Genomic DNA, 16878 nt, shown 5'->3' on the forward strand with positions numbered 1-16878 from the left:
GTTCTCCTATTTTCATAAATTATTATCTCTACACAACTGGCTGGGTCTTTTGTAATAGTATACCATATGCTTAATGTCAGACTCTGAACTATATCAAATCGCTGCAGAAATTTGTTATAAAGTAAAAGGAGGGGAAACTGAAGCAGAAAAGAAAAAGAACGACTAGTATGTGAGAGGTGGAATGCTCTGGAAAAGAGGGGCTGGAGATTGTTATTATGGAAATTGCATTCCTGTGCAGAATACTTCTGCCAACTTAGTTATTTACAATTATAAATAAGTTCAGCATGATTGATTAAAATACTAAAAATGCAATCAGTTAGCAATGGAAAGTTACATGTTAGATGTTTTCCATTTGTTGTGGTCTTGCAGGAATTACCAGAAATTTTGGTCTGCCAAATCTGCTTCCTGAATGGATAAGCCATTTGCAATTTACAGAAATTGCATGCTGTAATATTGCATGTTTTGTACACCATTGCCTAATTCTTTTTATGCTTTTCCTAAAAGAAGAATTCTAGAAATGTCATTGCTAAATTACTGTTTGAATGAATCAGTATTTTGTTTTCTCTGCTTGACATGCTTAAGAAAAAAGGAGAATGAATGAGTGGACAACTCATGATTTTGGGGGGGAATAGAAAAAAACGTTATGTTTAGAAGGAAAAATAATAGGAAAAAGGATATAGTTAGCTAAAGCAAAGACTAAGAAAAATAGTTGCAGGAAGTAGGTTTACATCTTAACATAGCAATGTTATTCTTTAAATAAACATACACTTTCACATATAAACTTTCTTTAATAAACATATACATTAAATATACAATTAATATTACAGTGCTGCAAAACTTGCTTGTGAAGCCCTCAGTAGGGTTTTTAGAATAACAGAGGCTCAGTGTAAGCCTTTAGGTCCGAGTGTTCCCAGTTTGTGTTTCCTGTTACATCCTCGGGCTCACGAGGTGGGTTAACATTAAGCACCAGGGGGAGGCAATTCACTGAGCTTTCAGGAGGTTCAGGGCACGTGGCTGATGGTTTGTGTTTCTGAACCAGTGCTTGGATTACATGACAAGGAGGTTAGCAATAACAAGACTGTTCCGAATAGTGAAAGCCAGGCTTGGTGGAGCACGTCACTGGTATCTGGAGCCGATCCCAAGGCAAACTATGCTGCTACCCACGTCCAGGTTTCTTCTTGCGGGTGATTAGTTGACTCACTCCAGAAGGGAGATGGGGAAGTGCAGTCTATTGTAGGGTGTATAACTGGGGAGCCGGGCCCCTGGAGCGATGCGTGGAGAAACGCTATGCTGTTAGCCTGGATTCACTGCCAGGCAGGGTCAGAATCTGTGCTGGGTGTACTTCCAGTGTGCAGACACAGCCAGGCTGCCTTCAGAAGGATGAGCTGGGTCCATGAGCAGCACAGCCATGTTTGCTAAGAGTTTGTATGTAGTGCTTGTAGATCTCAACTGATAAATCCATGCACTATGCAGACTTTCAGTCACAAATGTTATCTAACTTAGAGATCACTGCACAATACTGCACTATGGAGTGACGTGTGCCAAAGGGGCTCTACATTGCCGGTTTCTGTGTGGGGGTCCTGTACGTCCTTACTTTCCTGGTTTTGATAGACAACTGTGTCTATCAGGTCAGCTCCTCTGAATCCACTTTTTTTTTTTTCCTGTTCCTGACTCTTGAGTTAAGACTTATCAACTCTTTATATGATAGTTCAAACCTCTCTCTCTATTCGCAACCTAGAATGCTGTAATTAAAAACTCATGTAGGGTATAGAAAAACTATAGACAATGTTAAGTGAGGTGAATTTGAACGTTTCCTTCTTGGCTTTGCAGCTTTAGTGACTCTCTGTTACCAGTTTTAGGATGCAATTGCTATGGATTTATTGAAACGGAAAAATGGAAGCATCCTACTACATGCAGCTGTCAAATTTTTTCAGAAGTCATCCATGTTCAAACTCTGAACATTGCGTACTGCAGTTCAGCCTTTTGTCACTTGATGTGTAGGATTAAGTCTGCTGAGCTGGGAGCAGGGGAATGCTCTTTTACTACGCAAACAACAGAGAAGGGGGCCCTTTGTAGATGATAGGTTAGGTAAGACTGGAGTGTTGTTTAGAGCCAGTGTGACTCAAGATAACGTGTAATGGGTTCTTCCTGGAAGGCAGTGTGGCTAAGGGTACGAGGCTTGGGCCTGACCACCTCCTTCTCACCCCAGTAAAATGAACAAGCTCCTTTCCCGTTGGGACCCTTAAAGGAAAGAGAGATTGTCAGGGTACAGTTTGGGTACAGAGATTGTCTCTGGGTACAGAGTACATAGAAAAGGCATGTTCTCTGCTGTTACTCTTCCTTTAGCAGGAGTCAAGCTGATTATCTGTTTGCATGGGAAAATGAGTCTGAGGACTCTGGTGTAATCAGAAAGAGTGATCACCTATGCTGTGCCAGGTCTGTTCTGTGCCCAGACCTGGGGAAAGGCAGGTAGAAACCCTATCAAAACACGCATTCTGGTCTGGACTCTGCTCCATGGTACAAAAATGAAATGTTAAGTTTGGGTGCACATGAAAACCTTGAGCATATTCATGGTCTTGGGCAGGGCTAAAATCAGCACTGTATAAGGATAGTTGCAGAAGTTGATGGTACAAACTGGGAAAGAGAAAGCTCACTATTACAAAGTGAGAGATAGTATTGACTGAAGCGTTTATCTGCCAAATTAGGAAGAAAAGCATTTTTATGCCATTTTAACGGTGCATTTTCTGAGAATTTTTCTTTAAATCAGATATCCAAGGCACTTAAAAAAAAAAAAAATCTTTGCAAATACTATGTCTTGGTTGAAATGAACTGTGCTTGCTGCTATTCATTTGTAATTATTGTTTTTTGAAATCTTCTTGTGTATAATTATACAAACTACTTTTTTTCAGTTATGACATGCACTGATTATATTCCAAGGTCATCAAATGATTATACCTCACAAATGTATTCTGCAAAGTAAGTTGAACAATTGCTACTAAATTATGTAACTCAGCTTCTCTCTGAAGTATTCTTTTTGCATGTTTATGTATTTCTGTAATGCTGTAAATCACACTTTAATATCTGCTAGGCAACAGTAACTTAGTGCTGTGGACACTGTGACACATTAAAGCTAATAGAAGCAACCCTTTGGCTTCCCTGGGAATTATATTATGATCACAAGGAGGCATGAACCCGTAGCTATTGCTAACAACACAAGAGAGTGTTGTAGAATAAAGCCCATAATATTTGGAGAATAAACAAACTGGACAGAAATGAATATAAGGGGAATATAGGATCCTCTGGTCTTCACCATGTTTAGAGATCTTAATAGTTCTTCCCATTGCACAGTATAGTAGGCCTTCGTCCCACATGTTTGCTTCTGAATAGTCCCTCCATTTGTTCCAGTGGTTTTGACGTTTGAACTACATTACTGTATTAGCTTGAAGATTTGGTGATGTGAGGCATGATGAGTCAGTCAAACTAACTGCTCGTGCCTATTGAAACAGGGAGTTCTTACTCTCCCTTTTTTCCTACCTCTCCAGTCCTGAAATAAGTAGTAGTGTTCTGTCCTCATGGATTAAAATCCCAAGCATCTGCTGTTTTCCCCTGGTTTCATTGAGAGAAACAGTCAGCATATCTAAAAATCGAGAGCCTGTCAGATTGGGAAACACAAGCGGGTAATTACCTTAAGAGCACATGTCAGTTCAAGTAGTTCCGTCTTTCTCAAGCGATCTCTTTGTGTATCTTCTGGCTTGGAGGATGAAAACTGCATAATGTGAATAGTTCTTTTTTTCGTTTGTTCCTTTTTTTATAAGGCCATATGCACATATCCTTTCTGTACCTGTGTCGGAAACAATGAGCCCTTATCCCGGTCAGACTCAGTACCAAGCACTACAGCAGTCTCAGCCCTATGCCATCTATCCTCAAACCACCCAAACCTTCGGACTACCTCCTTTCGGTAAGAAGGAACTTTTTGTTCAAAGACGTCTTAGTGCCTGCAGTTATCATCTCAGGTATCATTAAAAAGCAAATGTTAAGCAAGCTTTTCGGATGTGTTGGAAAAAAGAGCTTACAGGAGAGCATGTGCCTGACTTAAATTGTAGATCAGTTTGAAATGAGGGAATGGTGTGTTTAAGTGGCAGTAGCTCTGGTTTAGTATGTGTCATCTCTAGATGGAGTGTCATATTATAAAATGCTATTTTTTACAAAGCTGCTCTGCTGGCCAGTAATGTGGGTGTCTCTCCATGAAGCTTGCCAGGTGTTTCTTAGTTTGGGATCATATTTTTCTTCAGTTATCGTGTAGCTGTGTTGTGCTGTTTCCCTATAAGGTAAATCACGCAAAGCCCCATACTCCAGCATCTCTGCTGAAGATATTTTTTCCTTTCCCTTTTGTTGATCAGGAATAAGACTCCATCATCTCATGTTTTACCAAATGTCAACCTCATGCTAAAATGTTTCCAAGGTTAACTCACCAAAAAGTTTGCTTAAGTTGCTCTAGTACTTGAATCTTCTATTAGCCGTTCTAGTTTTTGCAAATGATTGGAGTCCTGTCCTAATTTAGCATCTAAAGTTAAATGTCAAGGTTTGAACTATTCACCCTGTGCTTCTTTTATAGTGGATGAAGAGAAAGACACACTTCCAGGGATATTGTCCTGTTTTAGGAGAAGATAGTTGCCATCTTTCTCCATGGAGTAAAAGGGAGTTGAGGATGAGTAGCGCAGACAGGAACACTTCAGCTAGCGAAGGGAGCTGTTTGGTCTTTCCTTGCACTCCCTGTATTGAAGTTTCAGGTGTTGGTAAAAAAGGTTATGATTCACTATCCTTTAATGTATGAAATTATGTGACCAATTATCAAAAATTACCGTTTTAACTTCTCTTTTTGTTTCTGAACTTACCCTGCTTGGTTTCACATGTGAGAATACACGCACGCGCGCACACACACACACACACACACACACACACATATATATGTAAAAAAATGTTGCCACCTCTCAAAAACGTGTGGTGATGGAGGCCGTTTCTCCCCACGGCATCTAACTCTAGAAGGGGGGAGAGCATGTTGTCCTTCCATGCAGATAACACAGTGGAACGCATCATGTGTTGTTAGTGAGTTACGCAGCTGTGAGATAGCCGTGATGTGTTTAAATGTTTGTCTCTGGACAAACATGAACACTGTAGTAACACTGAACAGCTAAATTAACAGAGCCTCTTGCAGATTTATTTGTACTGGTAAAGTCTTAGGACCTCCGAATGTAAAAGCGCCACTCTTTCCTTAATTAAAGAGCTAATGTCTTTGAATAAAAACAGCAACATTTATGGTTCTTGTTAACCACTGACAGAGTAACTTTTATGTGCATTACAAAACATTGACTTGTCATGGTATCTCTGAAAGATGACGCAGAAAAGCTGATGCAACTTGGCTCAGTTTTATTAGATGCAAGTTACATTCCTAATTCTGTTTGAAGTGATTTGGCACAAATTGTTATTCTTTATGAGAAAGGTGAACATATAGAATATACTTGCGTATCTTATATATACATATATACACACGTGCCCCAGGGATTAGTGGAAACCAATTTTCTTGTGGTTGAGCGTTCCTTAGGAACAAAGTGATGGGTTTGCAGTAGCTGGGACACAGGATGTTAATCGGACAGTATTTCCCAAATCTCTGACATTAATGCTGAGAAACACTGTTCTAACACTAATTGCTTGAATACTATGAAGTGGAAAATATATTGCAAAGTATAAAGCTTTGCAGGGTGTAAGCATTGGGGTATTTTATTAACAACTCAAGGCCCTTCAGGAAAACAGGGGAGTTTGGATGGCTATAGGTATTTGCTACTTCTGCATTTCTACATGACTACCATTCTACGTGACTACCATTTCAGAGATTAAGAAACAAACAAACAAAAAACCGCTCTGCCATGATGGTGACCTCGGGATTTCTAGTGCATGAGAACCTAGTTGATTCCATGTTTAGGTATTTTGGAGAACCAAAAGTCTCCATCAGCTTTGCTTTCTGAACTCCTCCTTTATTCCTCTGAGAGAAGGGTTCCCTGGAGAGCTGAATCAGTGCTGAGAAGTTTAATGCTGTGTCCATATCTAAGTCTTTAGTTGCCAGGTGCAGTTTGTCCACTGCCTTTCTGAACGCTCTCCTTCTTGTCTTTTTCGGCGCCATTTTAGTGTTGGGTGTTGTCATGGTGGTGCCTCAGACCCTTGGAGAAGCGTGGAGAAGCATGCGTATCCAAAAACGTGTGTGATTTTCTAACTATGCTAGCTGGTCTAACAAAAGACTTTACTCTTATCTACAAACCATGTCTGACCCCAAGTTATGGTCATTAGAACATCTCTTTCCATGGGCGTCTGCACTTCGCTTTCATTGCCTTGCTGCGCTGTTTTTTCCTATATTCTGAAAAGTGGCTCAGAATTTCGTTTACTTCATTTATTTGGTGTTTATTGATAGTTTTGTTGTGAACAGTGCTGTCAGGCTGCCATGTCTGTTCTTTGCTATGGTATTTTGCTATGGTGTTTTTTTAAAAGATTGTATAAATATGTGGAATGCTACGTTAAAGTGTTAGGCTGTGATGTTTTAGAAGGTGCTTTAGACTTAGGCTCTAAAAATTTAGAGACTGTTGTGTTTTTGATTCACTTTTTTTCCCAAAGTTTCCAGAATTTGGGGATGTTTAGCTAATTCTTAATTTCTATTGTTACATTCAGAGTAACCTTCTGAAGACCTAGGCAGAAGAGATCAGCATTTCCTGTTGACTTCATTAGGAACTTTTGTCTGTTGAGCATCTTCTGAAATATGATCTGTTACTGAAACATCTTGATATGGATTTCATGATCTACCATTAAATACCTGTATTCTTAGTCTCAACTGAAGTACTTGGAAAATATTAAAAGTTACATTTTCCGTATGGAAATCATACTGGAGTAATACCTTTTGATCTTATGGAGAAGATGGCTCTTGCATTGTCTGATTGATAGTTGGAAGGTTGAAGACTGAACATGTATGGTGCAAATCAAATATTCTACAAATTATGTTTCTAGTCACAAAATCTCTATTGAGTGGGTGAGAACTTGGCCAGATTCTTTTCGCAGAATCTCAAAAGGCCTATTCCCAGTATTTGGACGACTTTCCGCCGTGTATTTGTTTCTACATCAGAAAAGAAGGCATTACCGACTGTCTAACTGGACCAAAGCAGATGTATTTTATGTATGAAATTCAAGCAAGCTGACAAACACGGCCATGCTCTCAAGACCACCCAGTTCAGGGGACTGCTTTCAGAAAAGAGGTGTCCTATATTCTTACCTGTTTGTCACTTGTCCTTGTGCCATAATACGTTTTGGTGCTTATTTAATGCATAATTATGCACAGGATGTACTTGTGGTCTGGAGAGATTTACTAAAGTAACATTAAAAAAAAAAAAAAGTAATGACATACAAAATTATGCATGTGATTGTAAGATGGTGGTTAGAGGCACTGTGGATGGGATGGTTTATATTAACTCGAGGAAGAAATAGTCTATCCTGTGTGGGGCCTTTCTGTGTGCCTACATCTGTCCTTTGACATTCCTGTGTCTCTGTGCTGTGGTGCTGCCTTTGAATGTGGAGGGGTTTCACAGTCATTCACTCTCCTTTCTCTGTGTCATCTTTGAGACTCTGCTAGTTTAGAAATAGTCTTGCAGAACCATAGGGAAGGATGTGCCACTAGGGCAAAAGTGAAACTTGCTCTATAGAAAGTAGAACACACATATCAAGAGACAGTTACGAAAAGCTTGGGCTGAAAGAGGCCTTGGCATATGACCTAAGTCAGCTCCTGCACGCATCCAGCCAACCCTACTAACACCCCTGACATGTTTGTCTGACTTGGTGTTAAAAAAATCCTATGATTATTGCTCTGCAACGTTCAGTGGTGGTTTGTGTTTCACCATCACAGTGATTAGGTACTTGCATGTATTTTGTGGTCATCTGATTTTGTTGCTGTTGCTGTCTGCTACTTGCCCGTCTTCCTCACATCTTAAGGAAATGTTGGTCACTGTTCTCTCTAATTAGAAAGTATTTACATATTTGAAGATTATGGCGCTTCCCTTTCAGGACTAAACAAATACACTTCCTTCAGCTCTCCTTAGAGGACATGTTTCCTATGTGTTTTATTCTGGAGTTTCTGTGGTGTATCTATAGTTTTTCGTAAATCAGTCTTTCCCATTTGTTTCCTAATTAGGATGGTCTTAGAGATTTGAAACGGTAACAAAGACCTAACTTTAAAGCTGAAGATTCAAAGCCCTGGAGTGGTTATACAGATAGATGACTTGGTTTGACTAACAGGTGATATTTTGATTAAGTTACGTGCCCATTCTCAAATGGCCATTGCAGTACTTAATTCTGACAAAGCTGCAGCATGGAGGGAGCTCTTGGAATTGCTGTTCTTGTCTGGTTGTAGCATCTTCCTTGGCATCTAGGTAAGCGAGACTCCCTGACTGTTCTCCCTATAGTGGGTGAAAGGCTGCAGTTGTCTTTTTTAGCCTTGGTATTGCTTTTTTTTCCTCCTCGAGTTGGATAGGTTTAAGATGGAGAGCGGTCTGGCTATTTTGTTGACCCTTAGCTATGCATTGAGCTCACAATGTTCTTCACCCCTTCACTTTGCACACTCCTGCTTGTTTTGAAGTAGCTCCTCTCAACTCATTCCTACTTTCTGACAGCAGGCCGGGGAGAAGTGCCTTTAACATTGACTGCCGATTAAACCTGAGCTAGTCTCAATGGTTAGGCTTTTTGCAATAGGGATTGCAGCAGCTTTAACTACTAGTTGGCTTTCAAACTCTAAGTTGATAATTTTGAGTCAAAAATCCTATAAAGAGGTGGTCATCAGAGGCTGCTTCTACACTGTCAGTCTGGTATTGAAAGAGTAAAAGTACTTTTCCTCCTCTACCACCTCTTAAGGATAGCATCTTACTCCAAGGCACGTTTTGCCTGCTTCCTATAAACAGATCTTGGTCCGGGAAGGTGGGAATGCAGAGAAAGTTGAAGCATCTCCAGTCATTGAAAATTGACTTTCAGCTTCTAGTTGGATCCCCAGGACTTATAACTGCAAGCGTTAGAAAACTGGAGTGGGCTCAGAAGCAGTTAAACAGAGGCCTGAAGAGATCTGAAGAACAACAGTTTAGATTAGTTACTTTAGTCAGATGCTGTTTTTTACCAATGTAATTGTGTAGCAGACTAGATGTTAAGACAACATATGAGCTGAAACCACGCTGCTTGTGTGACTTGTATATTTGAGTTGAAGTCCCATTGCTGTCTGCGTGCTTTGCCTAGGGTTGTTAGAAATGCTTTCTGAAATGATTTGAATGACAGAAGATCTGGAGGAAACTTTACTTAGATTTTTTTTTCTTTGTTTCCTTTTAGCTCCCTTTCCCCTGTTGTCAGTCTATGAAAATAACTGACCTTTAACTTGTTTCTAAGTATTCAACCCAAGCCCAATGAATGCAATGAAAGGGCTGATCTTGACTTTAATAGATACCAACTCCAACCTCACTATATAATAGTTGAGGTTATTTGCAATGCTGTGTGATTCAGCCCAAGCATCAGAGGGATTAGCAGTTCCTTTATACCAATGTGGCAGTGGATCTTACTGTTACACTAAGGGATCTTTAACTGAAAGCTTTGGAAATTTGGTCTTGGTGGTGTTTTTAATTTTCTCTTTTTCAGCTAGCTTTGTCAGCAGCTCTAATCTATGTGCAGCCTGACAATCAGTACTTAATATTGCAAAAATTAAATGATGTGTGATTTGTTGTTTGTTTTTGTGACAAGCAAAAATCTTAATCTGAGGAAGCAGCATGCTGTTTGGTCCCAGCATATTTGTTTATAACTGGTCCAATTTATCTGATTCAGGTGCACTGTGGCCAGGTATGAAACCTGAAAGTGGTTTAATTCAGACTCCATCTACAAGTCAGCACAGTGTTCTTACCTGCACTACAGGGTTAACCACAAGCCAACCCAGCCCAGCACATTATTCTTACCCCATTGAAGGTAACTTGGCATGGTTTTTTATCTGCATCTCTCTCCACCTAATTGAGTCCAGATTCCACAAATAGAGAGGCTTGCACGTTTGTCCTTAGTTTGTGCATGCTTCTTTATGCTTTGTCTCTTTTCTGTGTGTGCCTGTGTGTTTGTTTGGTTTTGTATTTGCTACACATACCTCTGTCTGCACCAGGCTGGCTTGTTGGTGCCATGCTGATGGACTTAACAGGGTGAAGCAAGGGGGGTGGGGAGAGATGACTTAATGTTGTATTCTTGCATGCCTTTACTGGGAATGCTCTTGCAGCTCAAGCTCTTTGTTAGTGGTCGTTAGCATGATGTCAGGAAATACAATGAGATTGGTTTTTTTTGCTTGCTTCTGCAGGTAGGATGGGTCTTTTATAATATGCATGTGTGTACCCACACACACACAAAGTACACACCAGGATATATTGCTTGTCTTGTTATGTGAGGCTGCCAGCTTGGTAGATCTGCTGCAAAGTGAATTTCTAAATATAGAACTAGCCTACAAATATTCCCACTACCAGAAGTGCCACATCTAAGAGGCTGTGTGCTGAATTTCACCACATTCCAAAGCAATTTTTTAGGAGTAAATATACCAGGCAGTTGTGTAATGATATATTGTTGCCTATGGCAAACACATGCAAATCTATAAGTTTCTGAGGCTGGATTTTTGGGTGATGCATTGTGAAAATCTGTCTTTTTATCTATAGTTTTTAAGAAGCATTTCAGGAATGCTTAAAACTATTTCTGGTGTGATATTTTTATAGAATAATTCAGGGTCTTTGGGAGATCTTTAGTTCAACCTCCTGCTCAAAGAGTTGACAATGAATTCAGACCAGGTTGCTCAGTAATGCTTTATCCAGGTGGATCTCCAAAACCTCCAAAGACAGAGAGTGCAACCTGCAGTTCTTGATTATCTTCATGGTGAAAACTTTTCTCTTTGTCAAATCAGAACTTGTCCTGTTTCAAGTTAGGACCGTTTCTCTCCTCCTTGTGCACATATGCAAGAAGAGCCTGGCTCAGTCTTCTTGATAGCCTCCATATATGCAATGGAAAGCTATTAGTTTCCCCCACCCTGCCCCAGAGCTGTCTCTTCTCTGGGCTGACTCAGCTCCCTACTCCTCCGTGGGGCATGCGCTCCAGCTTCTTGATCATTTTGGTGGCTCTTTGGCCAGACTTGCTCAAGTTTATCGATGTTTTTCTTGTGCTTGAGGCAGAAAACTGGATGCTGTATCCAGATGTGGTCTAATGAATGCCAACTGAAGAGGAATAATTTTAAGCAATAACTGAGTTTTAGCATATCTTTCATTCATGTGAAAGCCACATGGTTATATCATTACAGGAGATACTTGCTCAGCTTGCGCTTCATTGTGATGGTAAATGGCCTAGTATACTGTTTATCCTTAACTTATTTTTCATATTCCTAACTTTAATATTAGAAATACAACTCTGGAAATACCACCTTCTTTTAAATATAGCTATTCTCCAGGTACTCGCATTGACAAAATAAATCTTAGCGCTTTAAAGCACTAGCCTTAATCATGAAAGGGGAGATATCAGAAACAGTTCTACCTCATGTGACCCCTGACACAATTGTCAGCCGATTTACCTTGGCGAGCATACACTGTCGCTGGGAGCAAATGAGGTAACAGAGAGCCATGGTCAGGCTTTTGGATTTTGAAACGTTTTTGGATTTTGAAACATTTGACTTGCACTAGTGTAAGAATATGACTCTGGAGTCTCATGTGATTTGAGGAGAGTTCCCCTTCAGGCTGCTCTTTGTAGGTGAAGAGTCATCTGAATTGTATACATGTTATTGCTTTTCTGTAAAACATTTTGCAAATTTTGGGTTTTCCTAGGTTAATTTCTGGTCAAATTAAAAAACTGCCCACTGAAGGATCAAGTCAGTTCTTGGACTGTTTCATGGGAAGGTAGTGGAGAGCGTGGAGGAAGGATGGGCAAAGGCAGTTGTTTTGTTAGTAATGTCTTGAAAATCTATCTGTTCTCTCAAAACAAAATAGGCGGGGGCTTATTCAGTGGTGCAAAACTATATATGATATTACTGGTCCACCTGAGATGTATTTCAGTGCGTGTTCTGTATGTTATAGTCTACAGACTAACGCTATGCTGAAGTAACTTGAACCCCAGTAAATGGTCAGATGCACTTAGTGACGTAGAATTCTGCCTTTTATACTCACATGAGTAACACCTGCAGTGGTATGTATCAGAGGGTGATGTGAAGCACTAGGATCTGACATGCCAAACGTTTTTCTGGCTTCTTTGGCCCGTTTGTAAGTAAAGAGCCTCACCCTAGGTGCAGAAAGAATTGCTGAATCTGTGTAGCGTGAAATGTTTGTGAAGGTCTGGTGTGTAACATTGTAGAGATAAGAGATAATTTAGAAAGAAATGTTGGAATAAGCCTGGAATTAAGATAAATAATGAAGTTCAGATGGGAAGGGTCCGTGTTTTTACCAGAGCCCCAGCACTTGGAGGGCTTTCCTTTCTATGATTTCTTAGCCTCTGTGATTCATCTCGGTGGAACCAGCCTCCTCTGAGCACAGTAGGTGAGAATCGTTCTCCATTCACTCTTCATAATAATCTTGAAAGAAGTAATAGATCTGTTCTGGCTTCTAGAGAGTTCATATCCTCCTGCTTTGCTGCAGATTCCTTTTGTGTTAGCAAAAAGTTTTTTTGGATAGCTATCCTTTGAAGTAACCTAGGAAGTGGCATTTTCTTCAGGTAACAGACGCCTTAATTGTTTCTCTAATGCGTACAGTTGGAGGGAGTTTTATTTAGAAACTAACCTCTATTCTTTAGAAGTTGTTTGCAGTGGATCTGTGATGGGTATCTTACTCTCTTAAAAGCTGTTGCTTTAGAGTAGCTGGATAGCTACTACAGACACTCAGGTATCTTCATTGCCATTATTGCTGTTCACTGCAGCCTGTCTTCCTTCTTCTAAATGTTCTCCCCCAATACTCCCTCCCATCTGATTTTGGACATTCCTCAAGCTGTTTCTACTTATGAGGGAATTCCCAGGAGTTAATTAGTTGCCTTCATTTCTGCATCTGCAGAGAGGCCACCTTTCACATTTCCCACCTCTCAGAAATAGTCTGTATCTGTACACCTCTTTTAAGGTTTGTTTTGGTTTTGTTTTGTGAGGCATGTTTTGGATCAGTTTCTCTTCCCAGGAGCTGTTCACAAGGTAGCATCTTTGATTGCCATAACACAACATATATCGACTAAGAGTTCCTGGTGGGTAATGTTTGCTTTTGCAGCTTGCCTGGGTTGGAAAAAGACTGAAGCCTTCAGAAGCTTGAGTTCTTCAGTCTTGGGGTAAACTCTGCATGGGTGTTACTTGCAGCAAATAAGGGCTTTTCTCTGAGTGAAGGTAAAATAGGTGATGCTATTGACTTCTGCAAGTCTTTTCCTAAGCATTGAAGAGTGATTCTTCTTTTTAATAGTGTGTGGGCGAAGGTTTAGCAAAGTAAGTTACTTTATGATGGCACCTGGTTTAGTACATGTTGATTTTGTTCGTGCTTGCCTCGTTACTTGCTTTCACTAATCCTTGAGGGTCCCGAAAGCCAGTGTGGGGTAATGTTTAATGGAACAAACCTGTTGCTGTAAAACCACAAAATCTGCTACATGACTTCTGTTCCCAGAAGGTGTTCTAGATGCTTCTCCTGTGCTTTGGAAGAACTGAATGCAATAACATAAAGAATATTAAACGTTTTTAAATTCTTAATGACAGATATGTCTCTTTAATAATTTGTCCAATAATTATTTCAGAAATTCTCATCCCCAAAGCAAGCGTAGTTTCATAGGGATTTGGAGAGATTATATTTACTTTCTCCAGCAGGAAATACCCTTTTTCTATTTTGTTTGAAATGTTTTTAGTATTTCCTTAAATTTTTGGACCTAATTAGGCTAAATATGCTAAGTCCAATGTAAATGGAGATAAACTTTTTTTTTTATCAGAACTGACCTAGACAAACTCATTTATTGATTTACTCTGATTCATTTTCATCTTTTATAAATAAGCATCAGACTGTGATTGTTGTCTTCTCAAAACTTTTAATAAAAATAAACCATTTTAATTAAACTCCCACTGCTTATCAGGTATGAAGGGAAAATATTTCCTTTTTAAAAACTATATCTAGATTTATGAAACACTTTAAAATAATGTTTTTAAAGATCACTGTGTGCCAGCTCTCCTTCCTTGTAAGCCCAGTGGAAACTGTTTACTGGTTTCAAAATATACCCCAACTCTCTTTTGGCTGCCATAAGCAGAGTGCTGCTGGGAGCAGAAATGTTTGCGCATAAGCCCAAGTAGTACTAATTTCACAGCTTGGATTGGTCTTCCTCTTGTACTTTTCTTGAAATGTGTAACCTAGTAATTCTTAATTTTACAGCATCAACTACCAATGCCAGTCCAGTCTCTACATCCTCAACTGTTGTCAATATTTCCACGTCAGCAGTAGCCAGCATCTCACAGGTAAAACTTCCTTCTTGATTATATTTATATACAGCATCTAATTCACCTTTGCTTAACACATTATTCAAAACTAACAAGAGAAGACGAAATATTTGCACCACTTTAAATGGAGCACAATGGGTACTAGATTTATAGGGTTTGGTATGTAACTCAAAGTCAGCAAAATTACTCTTGCTTTTCTCTTTGACCATACTGCTTTTCTCTTTGGTCTTCACACCAAACTCACTTCAGCTCCTTGTTGCTATTTTGTTTTCTGTGGATTGAGTGTGGTGAATCTTAAAACATTGAGATCTCTGCGTGAGACCCTAGAGAGGAAACAATGGAACCGTTATTAGAATCATATTTACAGGGAGGATTTTAGGTGGACATCTTTGGAATGTCTTTGTTCTCCATCAGCAAGAAAAGGAGAACAGGTTGTATACAAAAAAAAAAAGGGAAAAAAAGGAAAAAAAGAAGTGGGAGATGCTTTCTGATGGTTTTTAGAATAAAACAAAACCAAAAAGCCCTGTGGTTAGCCAACAGGTCCTTTTCCTCCTTGCTCCATGATCTGTTATGGATAATCCAGGGCCCTTTGTTCTCACTCCAGTCAGGGGTTAACTGCCATTCTGCATATATAGAATTGAAAAGGAATGCTTCGATGTTGTAGCTTTGCAGAAAGAGGATCTGCGGAGCTGTAGAAAATGTAATGGATGCAGCAAAATCCCTGTGTATCTATGCTGCTACTTTTTAAGGCTCTTTCAGGAACAAAAAGCTTACTTAGAGTTGTAAAGAAAGAAGCTTTCCTGGATGCTAGTGCAGAGATACTTGGTGCTTGTTCACAAATCCAGGATGCTCCTTGAAGAAATCAAAGGTTCATAGTGTGTCAGAAGAGAGTAATGTGACACTTCAACGTGTCTATTTTCTTTACGGTCAGTAGCAGATACGAAGACCTTCAAGCATAGCTTGAATAGCAGGTGCCCTGACTGATCTCATTAATCTTCTACATGAGTAAACAGTCTTCATAGATGGAAAACTTTGATCACAGCATGCAAAATAGTTGCTTTCTAAAGTTATGACATGAGTAGAGGCTGTTTATCCTGTAGCTCTCATGGCCTAGATTGTACTCTGAGCCACTCAGAGTGCCCCTGCCCTGTCAGTATATCAGTATATCTAAAACACAAGACAAAGCCGTACGTTTCTGAAGATGGCAATAGCAGACTAAGCGTGGGCTGATGCCTTGGGTCCACTCAATACTTTCCTCTTACTTTCATATCAACATATTGGAATCAAATTAGGAATTCATTTTTGAAGGAACTAGATGTAGAGGAAAAGCCTAGTGATTCCTGACATACTGTAGGCAGAACCTGCTTTCTGGGGAGGCCATTGGGACAGCAATACTCATTTTGCTATGGCATCTTCCAGTTGAAGCCGTGTAAATAGTTGCTTTAGGTGTCTGTGTAACCTCAAGTATCTTCCACTTCTGGGAATTTCTTGCATGTGCAGAAGGAAGTAGCATAAAGTTAGTATGCTTTTGCTGACGTTTCTCTTTGACAAACGTATATGGTATAAGAGTCATCTTAATATAAAATGTTTTCTGAAAGAAGTGTCCTATTGTAACTGATCTTTTTTCCTAACAGGAGTATCCTACATACACAATCCTTGGCCAAAGTCAGTACCAGCCATGTTATCCGAGTTCTGGCTTTGGAGTTGTAACACCAGCAGACAGCAACGCGGACAGTACTGCATTAGCAACAACTACGTATCCAACTGAAAAACCAAATGCCATGGTGCCTACGCGGACGGTGCAGAGACATTCCTCTGGTAATGATTTCATCTTTAACTGGCTGGTTGCAAATGTACCTACGATGTACGTACGGTACAGTGTGCAGACATGGGGAAAACTTTGTTTGGAAGTGTGATTAGAACACCTTTGCCTGCTGGCCTGGATGGGACGCTTGCTTTCCATTGTCCCAGTTGTCTCCCTGATGCGCAAGGTGTATTATGTTAGGGCAGCCAAATTTATGTGTTGGAAGTCTTATACTGGTGTGGTTTAGGAGACACATACTATATGCTCCGAATGCCCTAGGGAGGTGGTGTACCAGGTGGCTCAAAGTGGAGACAACAGCAGCGACCCAGTAACTTTTGCCCCACATGATGGGTCAGGGTTGTGTGCTCGTTTGGGCCCCTGGGCATCCCTGTTTTATCCAGCCTCAACAGCTCCTGCTTGCTCCTTCCTTCCCACAGCCAAGTATTCAGATTCCTTGGCAGCTACAACACAGCTGCCAATTCCAGCTATGGGAGCCCCCCTGGAATGGCTTGTGTATCTTTTAAAGCTGTAGTTTGGCCACCACCACAAACGAGCTGGCCTC

The 16878-nt window shown here is 40.1% G+C and overlaps 1 protein-coding gene across 12 annotated transcripts in view; it reads left to right on the forward strand.

Moving 5' to 3' along the window:
- The window catches only part of EYA3 (EYA transcriptional coactivator and phosphatase 3), a 69545-nt gene that overhangs the window by 32627 nt on the left and 20040 nt on the right, over positions 1-16878 (forward strand). For 8 of the 12 annotated variants that reach the window (XM_068917586.1, XM_068917583.1, XM_068917581.1 and 5 more), the window contains 5 exons: positions 2910-2976; positions 3816-3958; positions 9889-10026; positions 14448-14530; positions 16147-16330. In XM_068917586.1, coding sequence (XP_068773687.1) covers positions 2910-2976; positions 3816-3958; positions 9889-10026; positions 14448-14530; positions 16147-16330 — 615 coding nt within the window. The remainder of the gene's footprint in view (positions 1-2909; positions 2977-3815; positions 3959-9888; positions 10027-14447; positions 14531-16146; positions 16331-16878) is intronic. The other 4 variants (XM_068917590.1, XM_068917591.1, XM_068917582.1 and 1 more) reach the window with 2 other exon arrangements.

The sequence above is a fragment of the Struthio camelus genome, chromosome 23 (assembly GCF_040807025.1).
Source record: "Struthio camelus isolate bStrCam1 chromosome 23, bStrCam1.hap1, whole genome shotgun sequence".
Classification (NCBI taxonomy): Eukaryota; Metazoa; Chordata; class Aves; order Struthioniformes; family Struthionidae; genus Struthio; species Struthio camelus.